Genomic DNA, 21,399 nt, shown 5'->3' with positions numbered 1-21,399 from the left:
AAATCTCCAGAAAATGTTCCAATATAGTTATTGAAAAAAATTTACATGTAGGTAGATTCATGCAGCTTAAACCCGTGTTGTTCAAGTCAACTGTGCTTTAAATCATCTGTAGATTTCTTATAATACCTAATACAAAGCAAATGTTATATAGTTGTCTTCGTGGGGAAAATTCAAGTTTGGTTTTTTAGAATTTTCAGAAATTTTATTTTTCGAATGTTTTCCTTCTGAGGTTGGCTGAATCTGCAGATGTGGAACCCATGGACATAGAAGGCTGACTGTAATTTAGCATACAACTTAGCAGCAGCAGCAGCAGTGAGGAAAATAGTTATTTTTCTACAGCAGCAAAAATATAAATATTGTAGAGAATGGACATTTTCATGATTTTATAGATAAAAAACATAATTTCTCAGAAATTCTAAGACTGTGATAGCTCATGCCTTTCAAAATCCCAGTGGTTGTAAGTTTGCTTTTCTCTGCTAGTAAAGCTTTCTTTTGCACTTCTGCTTGCTGAGCTGTTCTTAGTCGACATACTCAGCTTTGAACATGAAAATCCTTCTTGATGACTTGAACAGGAAACCACGAACTGAAAGGCCATTAGTAAGGTAGCCAGATAATTTATCCTCTGAATTGGAATACTTGTTAGAGTGAGAGTGTGGAGTTAATAATTACATGAGCACCACTGAATATATGCCCTCTGGAGGCTTAAATCACACACTTTCACATTTTATCAAAGACAAGCTTAACATGTAAAAAGCATTGTGTGGCATATGAAATGTAGACACAATTTAAGAATTTCCTTACTCATTTTCTATTGGCTTTCCATCTGCAAAGGATTCCTTTTTCTTTTTAGTGATAAAAATAATACCTGTTTGTTTAAAAAAAAAAATACTAAATGCTGGGACTTCCTTGGTAGTCCAGTGGTTAAGAATCCACTTTGCAATGCAGGGGATGCAGGTTCAATCCCTGGTCGGGGAACTAAGATCCCACACGTCTCAAAGCAACTAAGAGTAGGTACTCTATTAACAGAAGAGTCTCATGATGCAACGGAGATCCCACACGGCACAACTAAGACCCGAGGCAACCAAACTCATGAATTAATTTTAAAAATGCTAAATGCTAAAAGTCTCTCATTTCTATGCCCCTCAGCGCCTAATTTCCCTCCTCATCAGATAGCACCATTTAGGTGGCTTAAAATAAAAGAAATGTATTGTCTCACTATTTTGAAGGACAGAAATCCAAAGTCAAGGTGTTAGCAAGGTTGTGTTCCCTCTGAAGCCTGTAGGAGAATTTTGTGGCTTGCCAGCCATCTTTTGGCTACATCTCTCCAGTCTCCACCTTGTCATCACTTGTCATTCTTCTGTGTGTCTGGCTTCATCTGGCTGCCTTCTTATAAGGACACCAGTTATACCCCCTGCCCCTGCTTCACTATGAACTTATCTTAACTGATTACATCTATAATAACCCTATCTCTAAATAAGGTCACATTCTGAGTTCCTGGGGGTTAGGATAACTTTAGACGGGCACGATTCAATCCACAATAGAAGCTAAACTCTGTAAGTCAATAAATTAAGGCTGCCATCTATAACAAATATTCATAATACCTCAAAGTTTGGCTCTTTTTACCCATGTTTGAGAGAATCTATGGGAGCAACATTTTTTAATTGACATATAATTGAGTTATAATGTTGTGTTAATTTCTGCTGGTTTTCAATTTCAGCAAAAATGATTCAGTTTATATATATATATATATATATTCTTTTTTCATACTCTTTTCCACTATAATAACCACAGGAATTGAATATGGTTCCCTGTACCATACAATGGGACCTTGTTGTTTATCCATTCTATATATAATAGTTTGCATCTGTCAGTCCCAACCTCCCATTCCTTCCCTCCCCCATCTACCTATTCCTTAGCAATGTGTGGGTAAATTATTGATAGACATAGAGAAGCCTGAATGAACTGACCTCAGCTAACCAGAATCACCAACTTATTGACCAAAATGTATATGCACTGGACTTTCCAAAAGAGCAGTCATTAACAAGAAAATACTCAATGACATGAATGTAACTTTGTATTAAATATTGAGTAGATACAAAATAACATTTATAAACATGTGTATGGTAAGAAGAATTCTGATCCAATGAACAATTATAGCCCCACCACACAGTTTAAAAAATAAAACACTATCCTTCAAGAATTCTACATTTAATTTTTAAATGGCTAAATTAATGTGTGGACATACTTAGTCTAAAAACTTTTTATAATTAGAATTCTATTGAACAAAAATAGAATGGAATAAATAAATAAAACAGATAATAAGGAGTATTGACAAGAATGTAGAGAAACTGGAACACTCATAAACTAGTCGTGAGAATGAATATGATTCAGCAGCTATGGAAAATAGCCTACAGTTCCTCAAAAAGTTAAACACATGACCCACCAATTCCACTCCTAGGTATGTATCCAAGAGAAGTGAAAACACATGCTCACACAAAAACTTATACATGAAAATTCATAGCAGCATTATTTATAGTAACAAAAAGGTGGAGACAACCCAAAGGCCCATGAAGTGATGACTGGATACCCACTTGTGGCATAGTCACACAATGGAATATTATTCTGCCACAGAAAGAAATAAGGTGAGATAGATGCTACAACGTGGGTCAACCTTGAAATGATCATATCCTGTGAAAGAAGCTAGTGACCAAAAAAAAAAAAAAATCTCATGTGATTCCATGTATATGAAATGTCCAGAAAGGCAGTTCCATAGACACACAGAGTAGATAAGTGGTTATTTAGTGCTGGGGGGAGTGTGGTGGTTAGGGGTGGTAGCTGACAGGGGCACAAGGTTTCTTTTGGAGGTAATGAAAGTGTTTCTAAAAATAACGGTGATTGGTGTCCATTTTCGTGAATATACTAAAAATCACTGAATGATGCACCTAAAGGGGTGTAGCAATGGCACCCCACTCCAGTACTCTTGCCTGGAAAATCCCATGGGTGGAGGAGCCTGGTAGGCTGCAGTCCATGGGATCGCTGAGGGTCAGACACGACTGAACGACTTCACTTTCACTTTTCACTTTCCTGCATTGGAGAAGGAAATGGCAACCCACTCCAGTGTTCTTGCCTGGAGAATCCCAGGGACAGGGGAGCCTGGTAGGCTGCAGTCCATGGGATCGCTGAGGGTCAGACACGACTGAACGACTTCACTTTCATCTTTCACTTTCCTGCATTGGAGAAGGAAATGGCAACCCACTCCAGTGTTCTTGCCTGGAGAATCCCAGGGACGGGGAGCCTGGTGGGCTGCCGTCTATGGGGTCGCACAGAGTCGGACACGACTGAAGTGACTTAGCAGCAACAGCAAAGGGGTGTATTTTGTTGTATATGAATTAAATCGCAATGGAAATTTTACCAAAAAATGACAGGGAGGGAGCGAGAGAGGGAGGGAGGAAGGGAAACCCTACTGTGAAACCTAGGTTTACTTCTATTTCTTTCCCAGTCTGGCTGTAGAACTTTAGGAATGTTACTTAACTTCTCTAAGCCTTAACTTCCCCATAAATAAATGGGCATAGTAAGAGTTCTTACGTCACAGGGCTGTTGTAAGAATTTAAAAAGTCAACACACGTCAAGGGCTTGAAGTGAAGTCGCTCAGTCGTGTCCGACTCTGCGACCCCATGGACTGTAGCCTACCAGGCTCCTCCCTCCATGGGATTCTCCAGGCAAGAGTACTAGAGTGGGTTGCCATTCCCTTCTCCAGGGGATATTCCCGACCCAGGGATCGAACCCGGGTGTCCCTCATTCCAGGCAAATAGTTTAACCTCTGGGCCACCAGGGAAAGAAAAAGTGTCGAATTTATTATATTCTTAGATTCCCAAGTCAGCGCCTCTTCCTCATGCCCCCGTCTCTGGTTCTATTTTCAATGTAAAAGAGTAAGTCGCCTGCTAGTTCTCTTCAGCGTCTTTTTTCAGAGAACCGCGGGAGAGTGGAAATATTAAAACATGTCAGAAAGCTCGGGCATCTTTATTCAAGCTGCATCTTATTATCTAAGGGAAACGTCCTTTGCTTAGTTTGACCCTCTAGGCTTCCTATCCTTTTCGCCTCAGCGCGCATGCGCGGAAGCCCGGCGCCCCTTCGTTCGTGCTTCTGCCGCTTTGACAATGGCGGCTTGCAGCGTGGGGCTGTTGACCCGTTTGTCCCTGCGCGTTCAGAGAAGCCAAGTCCAGCGCCCTCTTCGCAGGCTTCTCAGTTGCCCAGGAACGGTGGCCGCAGGCCTCAGGAGGGAAGAGCAGTCCTCGGGGAGCGCGGAGACAGGTGTGGTGCCGGGGCTGTAGCCGCGATCTGCCTCGGGCCAGGGCAGGAGGAAGAGTCTGGAGTCGCGGGCGGGCGCTTGACCTGTGGAAGCGGCCGAGGAGCCTTTGGCCATCGGAGAGGCGTCCCGACCTCGTCTGACCGCGCTCGGGGAATCTAGAGCCGCCGTCGTGGCTCGTGGTCGTAGCGGGGTTTGTGACATTTCTGCCTTCGGGGACTCCGTGTCCAGCAGTGAAGTCGTTCAAGGCTCGTTTGCAGGCCAGGAACACAATTTGCCAGTGTTTGAGTTTGGCGAAACATTGTTGCCAGTAATGGTAGTGATTCCACAGTTCCTTTTTCGGTAGCTTCCTAGCTCACAAATGTATCTGATTTTGATGCTCACAAGTTGCTCATGGAGGCCGAGCGATGCCTTGATGAATGGGTAACTGGGATCCCTGGTCCTCCAGTGGAGGCTCTGCTTCTGAAGTTACTGCCTTTTGCTTTATTCTTCTGGCCAGTTTGAACAAAATCAGCCTGGTTAACAGACCTGCAGGGGCTGGAACAGCAGGAGTTTTAAGTTTATGTGTTGGTGTGTTCAGAAGTCCAGCCACCCCTCTTGAAACCTAAGAGATGTGTATACGCTGTTTATAATTCTTAAAGCAATCTAGCAAGAAATGTATAATTGTTTCCATTTTAGAGATGTAGACAGAGGCCCAAGGTGCTGAGTGGTTTGCAGCTCAGTTAATTTATACCTCGAGTCCCGCTGTTAAACAAAATATGTTGATTTTACCATTTCTTGGAGCTGGAATTTTAAGATATGAAATTATTTCTGGGAACAACTCTAAAACATGCTACACCAGGAAAGTGTTTTTCCCTAAAATAAATGATAGGGTTGCCGTCCTCATCAGACTGTTTGAGAGACTCATTGACAGTGAGTGGGAAATACTGCTTAATATGACAATTCATTGAAATGCTGATTGGGTTGTGTGTAGTAGAAACTGCTTCTGTTAGAATCTCTTTAAGTGACTCAAAATTTAAGTAAGACTTCTGCCAAAGAAGCTATTATAATTTAACATGACTATGGAGAAGGCAATGGCAGCCCACTCCAGTACTCTTGCCTGGAAAATCCCATGGACAGAGGAGCCTGGTAGGCTGCAGTCCATGGGGTCGATAAGAGTCGGACACGACTGACTGACTTCACTTTCACTTTTCACTTTCATGCATTGGAGAAGGAAATGGCAACCTACTCCAGTGTTCTTGCCTGGAGAATCCCAGAGACGGGGAGCCTGGTGGGCTGCCGTCTATGGGGTCGCACAGAGTTGGACACGACTGAAGCGACTTAGCAGCAGCAGCATAGCGGCTTAATTTTAGAGTATTTTCATATGCTCTTTGAGATACAGAACTATGTGAACTCAGTTTGGAAGGAATTATTAGTCCATTTTATAGATACAGAAACAAGTTTGTCCAGGTGGTGAGTAAGTGGTTCAAACTCATTCAGCTATTCAGTGGCAAAGGTAAGAATAAACCCTTCTGATTCCAAGGCTTCATTTAGTAGAACTTTTGTGTTTTCCTTAAGAAATGTGTTTCATTTTGTATCATTAGGGTAATATAACTGGCTAAATATTTAGAAATTCTTGTGAGGCATAACAAGTAACAAAATTCTCATTTGAATTGCTTTTCTGTTTTTAAAGAGAAGAAGGTGATTATTCTATGTAATTTTATAATTAGAAGAAAATTGAGAAATACCCAGTTGAGTTATTCACTCAGTGCAAGAACTCATTGCCAAAGCTTTGCTAGTTACATTTTCTAATAACAAGGAACACACTATTTCATAAAAAAGTCAGTTCATTTTTGATGAGGCTCTGATGGCTGGAAAATATTTATAATGAGCTAAAGCTACTAATTTCCCATTTCCCTGTTGGTCTTAGTTTTGACATAGCTTTCATGTGAGAAGTGGAAAGAACCCTGATTTAAGAACAAGAATTTGTATTGTTCAGGACTCTGGGTGCAGATGACAGAAACTAACTCAAATTAAAGGGAGGATCCACCAACCATGTAACCAAACTCCAGAAGGAGACATGACTGCTTTAAGGTCACCTGGATGGATGTGATGAGAGTGAGTTATTTCCTCTGCTGTTCTTGTGGCGGCCTCCTTATCTCAGGTTCTTCTTCTACAGGTTGTTAATGGTGAGGTGGGGAGGAATGGCCACTAGTAGCTTGCAACTTTGTCCTGTGGGAGAATAATCTTTTGCCTGAATTTCAAAGATCCTAAGAAAGAGTTTTTGATCATCACCCCATCCCACCCCGCCACCCTCACCTACTGGACCAAGAGGTGCTGTTTCAAATCATTTGAGAGTCCTGGCCCGCCTAGTGGGGCGTGGGCACATGTATGGGAAGATAGCTATTGACAGCTGCCCCCTACAATCTCACAGACAGGGTTGTGTGTTACCAGAACAGGGGACATGTGTCAGGCAACCAAGAAGCAGCTAAGCTCTTCAGGAGGCTACCCAGCTTGTTAGATGTTTGATTTGTTTTTTCATCATTAATGATACTTACCTTGTCTATCTCAAAAGGTTATTATGAGATTCAGAAGAGAGTGTTTTTGTGAAAACTGGAAAGTGCTGCCCCAGTGGAAGGGCAGCTGTCGCGTTCTCGTTGGTTTGTTCCAGGTTGTAAATCCCTACTTTCTTTGCAGTGCTTCCCTACCAGAGTTTTAGACCTTTGATTACTTCTTTCCAGATGCTCTCTGGTTAATCAGCATCCTTCAGATCCCTAATGTCTGGAGCAGAGCGTATACTCTACATGTGGCCTGACCAGTGAATAGTGAAAAAGTGACGGTACCCCTTGAACTTGGATTTTATATCTATATCTATCTTCTCCCCATTCTCACCCCAGAAGTTAATACATTCCCTTGGCTTATATTGAACTTTCATCAAATCACACTTTTGTTCTTCTTTTATACATCTACTGCTAGCTGATCCCTCCCCTCCTCCCACCCCACCCCCATTATGTGCTTCTGTGTTTATGTTGTTTTTGATTCTAAATGAAGGACAGTATTCTCTGTGTTTTTGCTTATCAGATTGTTATCACGACCACTGCAAATTTGAATCTGTCTTAGAATATTAGCACTTACTACTTTTTCCTTCCAACTTTGTGTTCTTTGTACATTTGACAAGCCTTTTTACAAGGTAATGAACTTACATTACCTGAACTTTCTGACCCCTCTTTCATGCCTTTGTTCTGTCTGCATCATTCATACCTTCTGTTGTTGAGGGCCAGAGCTGTTAGTTCTGTAGACCCTGCCTTCCCCCCTTACCTCCTGTCTTTTCAAGCATGTTTCTCCATCATTCATCAAACTTCTCGATCTCCTTCTCAAATTCAGTTTCTGTTCCTCCTCAGTAGTCCAACTGCAGGCAAATACTTGCATAAAAGTGCAAAGACATTGTATACTGATGACATTGCAGTGTTGCTCGTGATAGTGATAAACCATCTAAATATTTATCGTAGAGGATTAATTAAATTACCATAAATACCCAAGAATACTTATGCAATTATTTTTAAAATAAGGTAAATATATATCTACTGATGTGAAAAGATATGACAGTGTATTAAATATTTTAAAACGTATTACAGAACAGAATGTACAGTACATTTTCAGTAATTTCAGTTATGTGAAAAATGTTTATCTCTGGAGAGGTACAGATGTATATGTTTATATATGCCTTGAAAATGTCTGGAAAAGTATCACACTTAATACTTGGGTGTTAGAACTGCAGGAGGATTTATACATTTACTCTATGAAATTTTGCAGTTTGATTTTACTTTTACAATTAGCAGTTGAACATCAGTGTAGAGTCAGTAAATATCAGCAACAAGAAGATTGAGGTGGTAATTACAACTGGAGAAGTGGATGAGAAAAACTTGGACCATTAAAAAAAGAAGAAAATAGGGACCAGGTGGAAAGGCTGTCAGTAGACTGAGGTCATCCCTGTCCTAAGGACGGAAGACAGGTCCTCTTCTGTGTTGTTAAAGTAAATACAACACTGTGACTGACATTCTTCCAGAGATGTTGAAGTGAGGTATTGTAGAGTGGAGGCGATTCTGCCAAGAAGAGTCACAGACCTGAGCCCAATTTGCAGGATGAATGGGAGTTTGTGAGACAGAAAATGAGAAGGTGGGCATTGCAGCCAGAGAGAGAGGCTGTGAAAGTTCACTGTGTGATGGTGTCGTGTGGAGAGCACTGTAGGTTCGCAGTGTGGAGGAGGAGGAGGTGGCGGAAGAGACGTGGGTGAGAAGGGGCCAAGGTGCTGGGAGCCTCAAACTCAGGCCATGGGGCTGAGACCGGACTGGGAGCACAGCAAGAAGAAGACTTTGCTAAAAAGATTATTTTATAAAAGGGACTTTGGCACCTTTGTTTCATTGCACTCAGGCTTGAAAGTATTTCTTTTAGACTTTGAAATGTTACAGCTTATATAGACTTCTTATGTGTGTATTTATAAAAGTGGTTTTACTTTGAAAATTTTGTGGAACACTCCCTTTTTAGCGCTATTCATTGAATATAGTCAATCAAAACAGTGGAAAGGTGAGTGGTAAACACAAGGAAATGGTGGAGCACTTCACCTTGATAAAGGAGGAGAAGAAATAAGATGAGGTTAGGATAAAGTTGACTGTAGCCAAGTGTACAGTCTTTATATCCTTATCAAGAGACGCTTTAAATTTTACGTGTGTGTTGGTAACGTCTTTGTCTCATTCATAGGCTCTGAAGACAGGACTCCAAAAAAGAGATTCTCTGAGGTGCAAAATGAGAGACGAGAGCAGGCCCAGCGGACTGTGTTGATCCACTGCCCAGACAAAATCAATGAGAAAAAGTTTCTCAAGTTCTTATCCCAGCACGGACCTATTAACAGCCACTTCTTCTATGAAAGTTTTGTAAGTATTTGAGAAACGGTCTGACTGAACAGTCATGTATATTTTTTTTAGTTATTTTTTGCTCTCTTGCCTCTGCCACATGGTAAAGTGATATTTTCTGTTAATATCCTACAGCTTTCTTTATCTAAATTTCTTTAATGAGGTTTTTTTTTAATATGAGAAGTCCTTATAGGAGTATTACAGAATTATAAGCAGAATTATAACCGAATCATAATTTGACTACTTTAAATCATTCCATTATCTTAGGCATTGGAGCCAGTGGGAGGTCCTTTTTTACCTTTTAATTTTCTGTGTCAGCATTATTTTCAGCTTAACTCATACCATTTTATAGTGTTCCTTTTGTTAATCTGCTTATAATGGTTTAAAACCATTGCTTGTGTGCATACCATTGTAGATTTTAACAATGAACGTTTTTCATGTTGTGGTAATTGCTTGGAAATATGAACTAAAACACTTTTAGTTTAAAAATATTAATAGTATTTAGGAATATGTTCTATTCTTATGTTTTTGATCTAGGGTCTTTACGCTGCTGTAGAATTTTGTCAGAAGGAAAGTGTAACTTCGTTGCAGAATATAACCCGGACTCCAAGCCTGGGCCCAGAGGCTGCAATTCCATTCAAGTCACGTTATTTAAATTTAAAATTGAGAAATTCATTAAACCAGACTTCTGAACTGTCAAGCATTCAATGTAGTAACCAGTCTTCTCCTTCAAGCAAGAAGCTTTATCGGTTACTTTGTTGTGCAGAAAGTGTAAGTTTTTAGGTATACTTCCCCAGCTTGATATATGTGTATTTGACTTGTTTTGTACATTTTAAGTTTTTATTATCAAATATTATTAAATATTCAAATTACAGAGATACTGACCGAGTGAAAAGTAAAATCAATCCTTCCCCACTCCTTACCTGATGCACCATTTGTGATCATAAGAAGTAATCACATTCTTCCAAAGTTTTGGGCCTTTGGATTATTCTAGTTTTCTCTCTCTTGTCAACATGACATATAATTGTATATGACATTCTTTTTGTAAACTAAAAGATCTTATTTCTGGTTTTATCTCTTTTTTTCCTGCTCTGATAATGTTTGCAGTTGCTGACCAGTCGCTCAGTTGTGTCTGACTCTTTGTGACCCCGGGGACTGCAGCAGGCCAGGTTTCCCTGTCCTTTACCATCTCCCGGAGTTTGCTCAAGCTCATGTCCATTGAGTTGGTGATGCCACCATCTCATCCTCTGTCACCCCCTTCTCCTCTTGCCTTCAGTCTTTCCCAGCATCAGAGTCTTTTCCAATGAGTTGCCTCTTCGCATCAGGTGGCTAAAGTATTGGTGCTTCAGCTTCAGCCTCAGTCCTTCTGATGAACATTCAGGACTGATTTCCTTTAGGATTGACTGGTTTGATCTCCTTACTGTCCAAGGGACTTTCAAGAGTCTTCTCCAGCACCACAGTTTGAAAGCATCAATTCTGTGGCCGTTAGCCTTCTTTATGGTCCAACTCTCATATCTGTACATGACTACTGGAAAAACCGTAGCTGTAACTATACGGACCTTTGTTGGCCAAATAATGTCTCTGCTTTTTAATATGCTGTCTAGGTTGGTCAGAGCCTTTTTTCCAAGAAGAAAGTGTCTTTTAATTTCATGGCTGCAGTCACCATCTGCAGTCATTTTGGAGCCCAAGAAAATAAAGTCTGTCACTGTTTCCATTGTTTCCCCTTTTATTTGCCATGAAGCTATGGGACCGGATACCATGATGTTTATATTAGTTTTGGTTTTTCTTACAGACTTGTCAAAGATTTAGCTAGTTCTTTTCAAGAACCTCTTTATGGTTTTATTTATCAAAATATATTATTTGGGGGTATTGATTTTTCTAGTTTTTAAAACTTCTAACCTTTTATATTTCCTCTACTTTGTGGGCCTTTAAGGCTGTGGTTTTTATTTTAAATATGAATATTTAAGCTTCAGCATGCACCTTCATCGGAGAAGGCAATGGCACCCCACTCCAGTACTCTTGCCTGGAAAATCCATGGACGGAGGAGCCTGGTGGGCTGTAGTCCATGGGGTCACTAAGAGTCGGACACGACTGAGCGACTTCACTTTCACTTTTCTCTTTCATGCATTGGAGAAGGAAATGGCAACCCACTCCAGCGTTCTTGCCTGGAGAATCCCAGGGACCGGGGAGCCTGGTGGGCTGCCGTCTATGGGGTCGCAGAGTCGAACACGACTGAAGCGACTTAGCAGCAGCAGCAGCATGCACCTTCATGGTATGATCATTTTAGCACCAGTTTCCTAGGAAACATCCAGGACTGTTGTTCTAAGAAACTGGGGGATCGTGGGCCTTCATTCCTGAAACTTTGCTGCTTTCTAGTGTTTCTTGCCTTGAACATTGGCTCTCCTCTCCCCTGCAACTCCCTTTAAATGTCCAGCTTTGTGGTGGTTTCTACCTCCTCTACTAGAGCACTTTACTGTTTTCATTTTCCTTAAACAATACTTTATACTCAGTGCCTAAGAAAAGTCGTAGTTTTAATTCTAGCCAATTTTTATTTTGCTGGTATCCTTCCTCATTCCTCAGTACTTTTTAAAGGGCATTTGTAATAAGGCTCAATGTAAAAAGATTGTGTATTTTTAAAGTCAGTCTCCTAAGCCATCAAATATCTGAAATAATATGACCATTATGCAACATGACCTGAACATTTTCTGTGTTTTGTTGTTTTGTTTTGGCCAGCTAGGTAGATGACCAGCTGAACACTCTCTTGAGGGAATTCCAGCTCACAGAGGAGAACACCAGGCTTCGATATCTCACCTGCTCTCTCATTGAAGATGTAGCGGCTGCATACTTTCCAGACTGTGCAGTCAGACCCTTTGGCTCCTCGGTGAATAGTTTTGGGAAACTAGGATGTGATTTGGACATGTTTTTGGATCTAGATGAAATTGGAAAATTTACTGCTCAAAAGGTAACTGCATTTCTTTAAATCACAAAGTTAAAATTATTAGAAGAAATAAAGGAAATCTTTGGACTTAATAAAATTATAACTTGATTTCTAAGCTTAAGAGGCAGTGTGGTTACAGAGTAAAGTCTATTTGATACTGCTTCTTTGGAATTGTAACATCTTTGCATTAGTCTAATATGTGGTCATTTTTTGTGAACATCTTAAACATGTAATAAAATGTTTGTTCCTTTCGGGGGTTGAGAAATTTTTTGGATAGACCAAGGTTACTTACTGTGTTTTTCAGATTATGTGTATATTAACTAATCGTTTTATCTGCATAACCTAGTTACTGAAATACTTTTTACATCTCATGTTATTTGCTTTTATTCATTTCTCAGAATTCTTCTGATTTTTATTGTATTCAAAGACTATGTTAGCTACATTTAAGTGTATGATTATTTATTTTTTATTTTATTTTATTTTTAAACTTTACAATATTGTATTGGTTTTGCCAAATAACGAAATGAATCTGCCACAGGTATACATGTGTTCCCCATCCTGAACCCTCCTCCCTCCTCCCTCCCCATACCATCCCTCTGGGTCGTCCCAGTGCACCAGCCCCAAGCATCCAGTATTGTGCATTGAACCTGGACTGGCGACTCGTTACCTTTTTATCGGGTTGTTCATTTATCATTGTTATGTCCATCATCTCTGTAAATGCCTTTTCTTTGAATTCTTTTTTGTTTATTAAGATGGCCCCTTGTTATCTGTCTCAGAAACCTTCTTCTGTATCACTATTTTCAGCTTTCACATTTTTGTTCAGTTGCTAAGTCATATCTGACTCTTTGAGACCCAATGGACTGCATTATGCCAGGCTTCCCTGTCCTTCACTGTCTCCTGGAGCTTGCTCACACTCATGTCCATTGAGTCAGTGATGCCATCCAACCATCTCATTCTCTGTTGCCCCTTCTCCTGCTCTCAATCTTTCGCAGCATCAGGGTCTTTTCCAATGAGAAGCTATGGTTTTTCCAGTAGTCATGTATGGATGTGAGAGTTGGACTATAAAGAAAGCTGAGCATCAAAGAACTGATGCTTTTGAACTGTGGTGTTGGAGAAGACTCTTGAGAGTCCCTTGGACTGCAAGGAGATCCAACCAGTCCATCCTAAAGGAAATCAGTCCTGAATATTCATTGGAAGGACTGATGCTGAAGCTGAAGCTCTAGTACTTCAGCCACCTTATGTGAAGAACTGACTCATCTGAAAAGACCCTGATGCTGGGAAAGATTGAATGAGGGAGGAGAAGGGAACTGCAGAGGATGAGATGGTTGGATGGCATCACTGACTCAATGAACATGAGTTTGAGTAAACTCTGGGAGTTGGTGACGGACAGGAAGGCCTGGCGTGCTGCAGTCCACGGGGTCGAAAAGATTCAGACACAACTGAGCAACTAAACTGAAGCTCTTCGCATCAGATGGCCACAGTATTGGAGCTTCAACTTCAGCGTTAGTCCTTCTAATGAATTTTCAGAGTTGATTTCCTTTAGGATTGACTGATTTGATGATCTTAGTGTCCAGGGGACTCTCAAGAGTCTTCTCCAACACCACAGTTCAGAAGCATCAGTTCTTTGGTGCTGTCTTCTTTATGGTCCAACTCTCACATCCATACATGACTACTGGAAAAACCATAGCTTTGACTGGATGGACCTTTGTCGGCAAAGTGGTATCTCTGCTTTTAATATGCTATCTAGGTTTGTCATAGCTTTCCTTCCAAGGAGCAAGCATGTTTTAATTTCATGGCTGCAGTCATACTCTGCAGTGATTTTGGAGCCTGAGAAAAGAAAATCCATCACTGTTTCCACTTTTTCCCCATCTATTTGCCATCAAGTGATGGGACAGGATGCCATGATCTTAGTTTTCTGTATGTTGAGTTTTAAGTCAGCTTTTTCAGTCTTTCATCCTCATCAAGAGGCTCTTTCTGAGACTGTTGATATTTCTCTCAGCAACGTAACATAAGTTGTTATATTTTGGGTATAAATAGCAAATCACTGAATTTTATGCTTTTAGTCCAATCTTTGAGTCTTTTTATTTATTATTACTGGTAAAATTTGATTTTATTTCTACTGTTTAATTTTTTATTTCCTATTTTCTATGCTTTTCCTTTGCTTTTCCTTCCTTTCTTCCTCCTGTTGAATTCTTTCTTTATTCTGCCCTTTCATCCCTTACCTTCTTTCCATTTACAGTTTAGAGATTTTATATCCCATTTATAGTTTATTAACATGCATGTCTGACAGAGTAAAGTTAATCAGTGTGTCTGGTATCATCCCAAACAGTATAAGAGGGGCTTTAATTTAATTACAACTTTGATTTGGAAAAACTTCTGCATTTTTGTACAATCTTAGGTTTCTATGACTTTTCTTTCTTATGTATTTCAAACTAATAATCTCTGTGTGACTGTCTAGTTGAAACGTCAAACTTAACATTTTGAAAACAAAAGTTTATCTTAATCTCCTTGTTAATATTCTTAAGGTTTTATGAAAGTTATTTACATGTCACATGTTAATTAGTGGCATTTTAGCTTTCCTGATATTTGCTGTCACCTAAGCAAAGAAATCTAAGCTAATCTTTTAGGCCTGTCTCTTCATTTACATCCTCAAAGCTGCAGTCACAGGGTCCCTTAAAACTTCTCAGTTAAATGATTATAACAACATCTTGCTTTCCACGTATTCCTTGCATTATGCCTTGGTATTCTAGCCCTCAGGTTCTGCTGAAGTTACCTTAAAACACAGATTGGATCATCCACAAACTTAGAATTGTTCTTTTTAACAGAGAATTGAAATGATCTGTTTCATAATTCATTTTAGTGATAATTTCTCATTCTGTATCTTCACACACCAGTTTTTCAGTTATATCACTTAATTACCTAATTGTAAGGCACTTTTATGATGTGGATAACAACGAAACAACTGTTATGTCTCTTCATTGAGGAGTGCTGTTTCCTTCCATTCCTGACTGCCATTCCTAAGCAGCTTGCAAGTCCTAGTTCTGATTCCACCTTCTTAAAACCATACTTGATTTTTTTTTTGCTCCAGTCAAAATCAATCACTCCTTTTTTGCAGTGTCTTGCTCATCTTTCTGTCTCTAGATTCCTCCTGGGTTACATTTAGTTAGTGGTTGATCTGTGTCTCTCACTGTATCATAAGCGTGGGCAGAACAGGGACCGCGTATGTTCGTTTTCTCATCCCACACAGTGCCTATCTGCTTGGTGTGTAATTACAGAGTCAAAACTGGCCAAGGAATATAAAACACATCACAGTGAAACGGATCAGTCTTACTAAGATGAACATGCTTTTAATACTTGAAGTTGTATTAAATTCCTGGTGGGGACACTTAAGTTGTATTAGGTTATTTTTATATTAAATAATTAACATGGCTAACAATATGTTGTGATGGTGAAAGCTTGGGCTCAGGAGCCACACTGCAGATTAATCATTCTTCTACTTACAGCTGTGTGACAATGGGTAAGTTATTTACCTTCTCTGTGCCTTGATTTTCCTAGCTGTAAAACTGGATTGGTGCTGTAGAACCAACTCATAGAATGAGAGGATTGGTAGACAGTAAGAAACAGTTTTTTTTCTGTTGGAAGTAGAGGAAGGAGTTGGAAACTTAGTTGGATGTTAGATTTCTGAACTAAAGAGCTATTTAAAAGACAGTGTTTTAAAAAAGTATTTTAAAAGACAGTGCTTCAGTCTCACTAAACAGTTTGACATAATTTTGTATGTAGGTTTAACTTAAGCAGTGTTGTTATATACTTATATTCTGAAATATGTGCTTATTTAAGATTATAATAGCTTTGCTAATAGAAACTTTTTAGAAATATAATGAAAAACAGGAGCATTTTTTAATTTTAATTTTTAAATAAATAAAAATAAATTAACAGCAACAAAAAGCAGGACTACTTTTAAATTCGTCCTCCATAAAGCAGCTTCTTTGATTGCTGTATGCCGTCATGAACCTCTCCTTCCTCTTGGTGCTCTGTGTGTCTCGGTACCCCACCTTGGTTTGTAATTCTCGGGACTTGTTTTATTCTTCAGCCAGAGTTGAGGACAGTTAGGAAGAGATTATAACTAAATCTATAAATATGTCTTAGCTTCAATCTACTGTATCCTTTTAAAAAATGGCTGCAGAATATTCTATTGAATGAATGCACCATAATTTATTTCATAACCAGTCCTTTTTCGTTAGTTAGGGAGCAGTATCTTTTTTCCTGCTTTATTGCCAACTATAGTAGGTGATATTCTTAGGTTGTGCGTAACAGAAACCAACCCAGAGCAGCTTAAACAAACAGAAGTAGAGGAAGCATCCTAGAACTCAGGAGTCAGGAGTCAGGAGTGTGGGTGAGTCCTGGGAAAAGACTAGAACTAAAGTATAAACTATCAATAATCCACAAAGGGTCTGTTTCTCTCCATGTTTTGCTTTGTTTAATATCTTCCTCCCCTTCACTCTCCTTTCCCCACCCCACTTTGATTTTCTTTACTTTTTCATCCTGGTGGTGTAGCATGTGCCTGCCCCAAAGTTTCTGAGTTCCATTTCAGCCACCTGGTAGCCTCTGCCCCTCAGTTGCAGTTCCTGGTGGAAACACTGGGTGGTGAGGGGAGCCTCCATGCTGCTCACGTCAGCAACCCTGTCTGGTCCACATGCATTGTCAGGGCCTTCATCCTTTCAGGAGGAATGAGTTCTTGAAGAGGGGTGGGTTGAGGGTAGAGGGCTTTAAGCTAGATAGAGGTTTTAGAAGGTATTCTACCACACAAATAGTGCTGCAGTGAGTGAACAGCTTTGTAAATCTGCTCATTTGTATTAGCATTCCTTTGGGGTGATTTCCTAGGATTTTAGTAACTAATCAAAATCTTACATATTCAAAGTTTTGCTATTTCAATATTGAAGTTGTCCCAAAAGTATGTCTCAGTTTACACTCCTCTTGTCAGGATGGATGTGTTTCTCCTCACCCACCAAAGCTGGTCCTGTCAGCCTTTTTGTTTTTGCCAGACTGATAATCAAAAAAAACCTCATTGCTGTTTTAATTTCCTCTTAGTTTCTGGAAAACAAGAACATCTTTTACTATGTTTCTTGCTCAGTTTTATTTCTTCTGTTAATTTCTTATTCAAATGTTTTTGGCCATTTGTAGAATTCGGCTCTGTGTAAACGCTTCATAAATTAGGGACATTATCCCTTTATATGACATGTATTATTATCTTCATTTGTCTTCTGTCGAGTAATAAATATGCTTGGCCTTAAGATGATTTTCACTTTTATTCATTCATATTCTTTTGTGTGTTCTGGAATTTTGTGTCATGCTTAGAGAATCCTTTATGATTGTATGAACATTCTCCCATTGTATTCTGGTATTTTATTGTTCAAAACCTTTTTTATTGAAGTCTTTGCTCTGTGTTGAATTTATTTTGGTTTTGGACTAGTCTAGTTTCTTTTTTTGATGGCCACTTGACTCATTCTTTCAGTAGCATTTCTACAGTAATTTGCAGAGTTCATTTTATTAACTATTAAATGCCTATAGTTACATCTAGTTATATTGTCTGTTTCCTTCTGTTGACCTGCTCTTCTCATGCATGTATTTCCTGTTATAACTACTGTGGGTTTGCAGATCTTATGAAAATGGAAAGGCTGACTTGGAAAGGGCATGTATATATATATGTTCTCAGAGTCTGTGGTTCTATGTGTAGTATTACATAAGTCAATTATAAAAAACCAATGATCTTTCAAGTTAGTATTTTATACTTTAGAGAATCAAAAGACAACTGAAGATTTTTTTAGTGTTTTATTGAAGTATAAGTTGATTTACAGTGTCATGTTCATTTCTGGTGTACAGCAAAGTGACTCCATTATACATATATTGTGTCTATTCTTCTGCATATTCTTTTCCATTATGGTTTATCACAGGATATTTAATATAGTTATCTGTGCTATACAGTAGGACCTTGTTGTTCGTTTTATATATAGCAGTTCGTATCTGCTAATTCTAAACTCCTAATTTATCCCTTCCCTATCTCCATACCCTTTGGTAACCATAAGTTTGTTTTCTATGTCTATGAGTCTGTTTCTGTTTTATAAATAAGTTTATTTGTATCATATTTTAAATTCCACATATAAGTGGTATCATATATTTATCTTTCTCCTTCTGACTTCATGGTAATCCTTGGTCCATTTATGTTGTGTAAATAGCATTATTTCGTTCTTTTTTTTTTGGCTGAGTAGTATTCCAGTGTGTGTGTATGTGTGTGTGTGTGTGTGAGTGAGTGAGTGTATATCACATCATCTTTATCTGTTCATCTGTCAGTGGACATTTAGGCTGCTGCTATGTCTTGTCTGTTGTAAATAGTGCTGCCGTGAGCATTGGGGTGCGTGTATCTTTTCAGATTTTTCTCCAGATAAATGCTCAAGAGATGGAGTTTTGGATCATATGGTAGCTCTATTTTTGTTTTTTAAAGGAACCTCTATACTGTTTTCCATAGTGGCTTCACAATATGCATTTCCACGAAGAATGTAGAAGGGGTCCCTTTTCTCTTCACCCTCTCCAGCATTTATTATTTGTAGACTTTTTAATGATGGCTGTTCTGACTGGTGTGAGGTGATATTTAATTGTTTTTAAATTTATTTTTAATTGAAGGATAATTGCATTACAGTATTGTGTTGGTTTCTGCCATACAGCAGCATGAATCAGCCATAGATATACATGTGTCCCCTCCCTCTTGAACCTCCCTCCCACCTAATTTTAGCTTTGATTTATGTTTCTCTAGTAATTAGCGATGTTGAGCATCTTTTCATGTGACTATTGGCCATCTGTGTGTCTTCTTTGGAGAAATGTCTGTTTAGGTCTTACACACATTTTTTGATTGGGTCTTTTTTTTTTTTTCTTTGGTTTTTGTTTTTGTCATTGAGTTGTATGAGCCATTTGTATATATTGGCCCTTGTCCAGTTGAAGTGTTTGCAGATATTTTCTCCTAGTCTATCAATTGTCTTTTCATTTTGACAATTGAGGGTTTTTGGTCTGCTTTTGGCTGTGATTGCATGGAGAATTTTTTGTGTCTGTATGGTTATTAATTTTTTGTTTTGTGTGTGTGTGTTTTGACCAGAAATGACTTAGAGCATCTTTTTAGAAAAGTTTCAGAAGTTCCTTTTTATAAAAAGCTCCTATTTGCTAATGTTTTTATTATTCAGACCTCAGGAAATTTTCTGATGGAATTTCAAGTGAAAAACGTTCCTTCGGAAAGAGTTGCAACTCAGAAGATCCTGTCTGTGATAGGAGAGTGCCTAGACCAGTTTGGCCCAGGCTGCGTGGGAGTCCAGAGGATCCTGAATGCCCGCTGCCCGCTTGTCAGGTTTTCACACCAGGCCTCCGGGTTTCAGTGTGATCTGACTACTAACAATAGGTACGGTCTCTTACTTACCATCTTAAATGAATGTTACAAAGGATTAGCATAGTTTTTCTTGTGCAGAAACAGTGATTTTTGACTCTTGGATATGCTTTACTAGTAATTTTTTTAAAACGTGAAAACTTGAAAAGTAGGAAGTACTTGGGTTTTTTTTTTTTTTTGGTGTTCTTAATAAAATGTTAAGATGCTGTGTTAAAATATTAACATACCTAACAAACATCTTCTGAGAACTGTGTTTCATTGTTCCTACTTATGTAGCCTGATAACAACTCAAAAGTTCTGAGTATCTAGCCTTCTAGTTTACTTAGAAAGTAAAGTGGCATCTTGAGTTTGCCCTGGGAATTGCCTCCAGATATAGTCAACTTTGTGTCAAACAAATGGTGAACTGAGCAGCCTAAGAAGACTGCATAGTTTTCTTCAGCATGTTTTCATTTTATTATCAATCTGTTTGCTTAAAAAAGGGGGGTAATGAGAATGACAAGTTCTTTTATGCCCTGATAACTTTTCTTTGGTTCTCAGTAGGGAAAACTTCAGTTGAGGCGTTTGTTTCTTTACACTCTAGTGTACTCATTGCGTGCATTTCGTCTCCCTGTACTATCTGTTAGTTAAATAATCATAACTAAAAATAGATTCAGAAAATCCAATCTAAAGCAGTTTTGAATAAACTCAAGTGTTCGCTAACGAGTCAGTGCTAAATACTTCTGAATTTCTCTCAAGTGGCTCATGGACTAAAAATAAATAAAAATGCATACTATACTTTCTCTCATTACTATATTTTCTTTATAGTATGTAAGTCGAATAAAATGACTTTTATCTTTGTAATAATGTTCTTTTCATTGTCTTGTTGCTATAGTTTTTACAACTTTAATATGCATCAGACTTTTTATATTTGCATGTTTCTTTATATCAGATACCTTGTACTGTGTGCTCGGAGAAGGCAATGGCACCCCACTCCAGTACTCTTGCCTGGAAAATCCCATGGACGGAGGGGCCTGGTGGGCTGCAGTCCATGGGGTCGCTAAGAGTCGGACACGACTGAGCGACTTCACTTTGACTTTTCACTTTCATGCATTGGAGAAGGCAATGGCACCCCACTCCAGTACTCTTGCCTGGAGAATCCCATGGACGGAGGAGCCTGGTGGGCTGCAGTCCGTGGGGTCGCTGAGAGTCGGACACGACTGAGCGACTTCACTCACTCACTCACTCACTGTGTGCTACTTCTTTTTCAGCTTAATTTAGCTTCATTTACATAGCTAACGCATTTAATCACCATGAATTTCCACCCATGATGTGCCACCCATGATGGTACTTAGTAGACAGTTTGGAGTTGATACTGTGAAATAACATGTGCCCTCTCTTGGGTCTTTGAGAAATTACAAGACATGTCTTGATCATTAGGAACTTAATTTTAAAATATTTCTTATAATTCTTTGCATTATAACATATGACTAGAAGACTTAGAAAATAGGCTCTGAAGACTGATTTCTTAATACATATTTAATCTTCCTGAGTTGTGGTTTTTATAAATAGTACACTTAACTAATTTTGGCTAACTTTTAAAAGACTTATACTTTCTTGATAAAATAATATTTCCCTTGTCTGTTGAAGGACTAGATAATCTCCCTTTCCCATTCTGAAGTGTCCTGATTTGGATGATAAAGTATAAGGTTAGGTCACCTATAATCAATCCATAACAAAATCAAATTGTTTTTGAAATTCAGTTATCAGGAAATCTTTGTCATATTTTTCTTCCTGTGGCGAGTGCAAATCCTACATATGACTTCATTTCCCTTATAGCTTCTTCTGATAGGAAGATCAGAAA

The 21,399-nt window shown here is 38.9% G+C and overlaps 1 protein-coding gene across 1 annotated transcript in view; it reads left to right on the top strand.

Moving 5' to 3' along the window:
• The first annotated feature begins 3,654 nt into the window (after positions 1 to 3,654).
• MTPAP (mitochondrial poly(A) polymerase) overlaps positions 3,655 to 21,399 on the top strand; it is a 30,918-nt gene continuing 13,173 nt past the window's right edge. Inside the window, exons 1-5 of the mRNA XM_061436245.1 lie at positions 3,655 to 4,311; positions 9,044 to 9,216; positions 9,733 to 9,966; positions 11,933 to 12,157; positions 19,363 to 19,574. Coding sequence (XP_061292229.1) covers positions 4,158 to 4,311; positions 9,044 to 9,216; positions 9,733 to 9,966; positions 11,933 to 12,157; positions 19,363 to 19,574 — 998 coding nt within the window. The 5' untranslated portion in view covers positions 3,655 to 4,157. The remainder of the gene's footprint in view (positions 4,312 to 9,043; positions 9,217 to 9,732; positions 9,967 to 11,932; positions 12,158 to 19,362; positions 19,575 to 21,399) is intronic.

Source organism: Bos javanicus, chromosome 13, assembly GCF_032452875.1.
Source record: "Bos javanicus breed banteng chromosome 13, ARS-OSU_banteng_1.0, whole genome shotgun sequence".
NCBI lineage: Eukaryota > Metazoa > Chordata > Mammalia > Artiodactyla > Bovidae > Bos > Bos javanicus.
The sequence above is the reverse complement of the archived record's forward strand: the minus strand, read 5'-3'. Positions and strand labels throughout refer to the sequence as shown.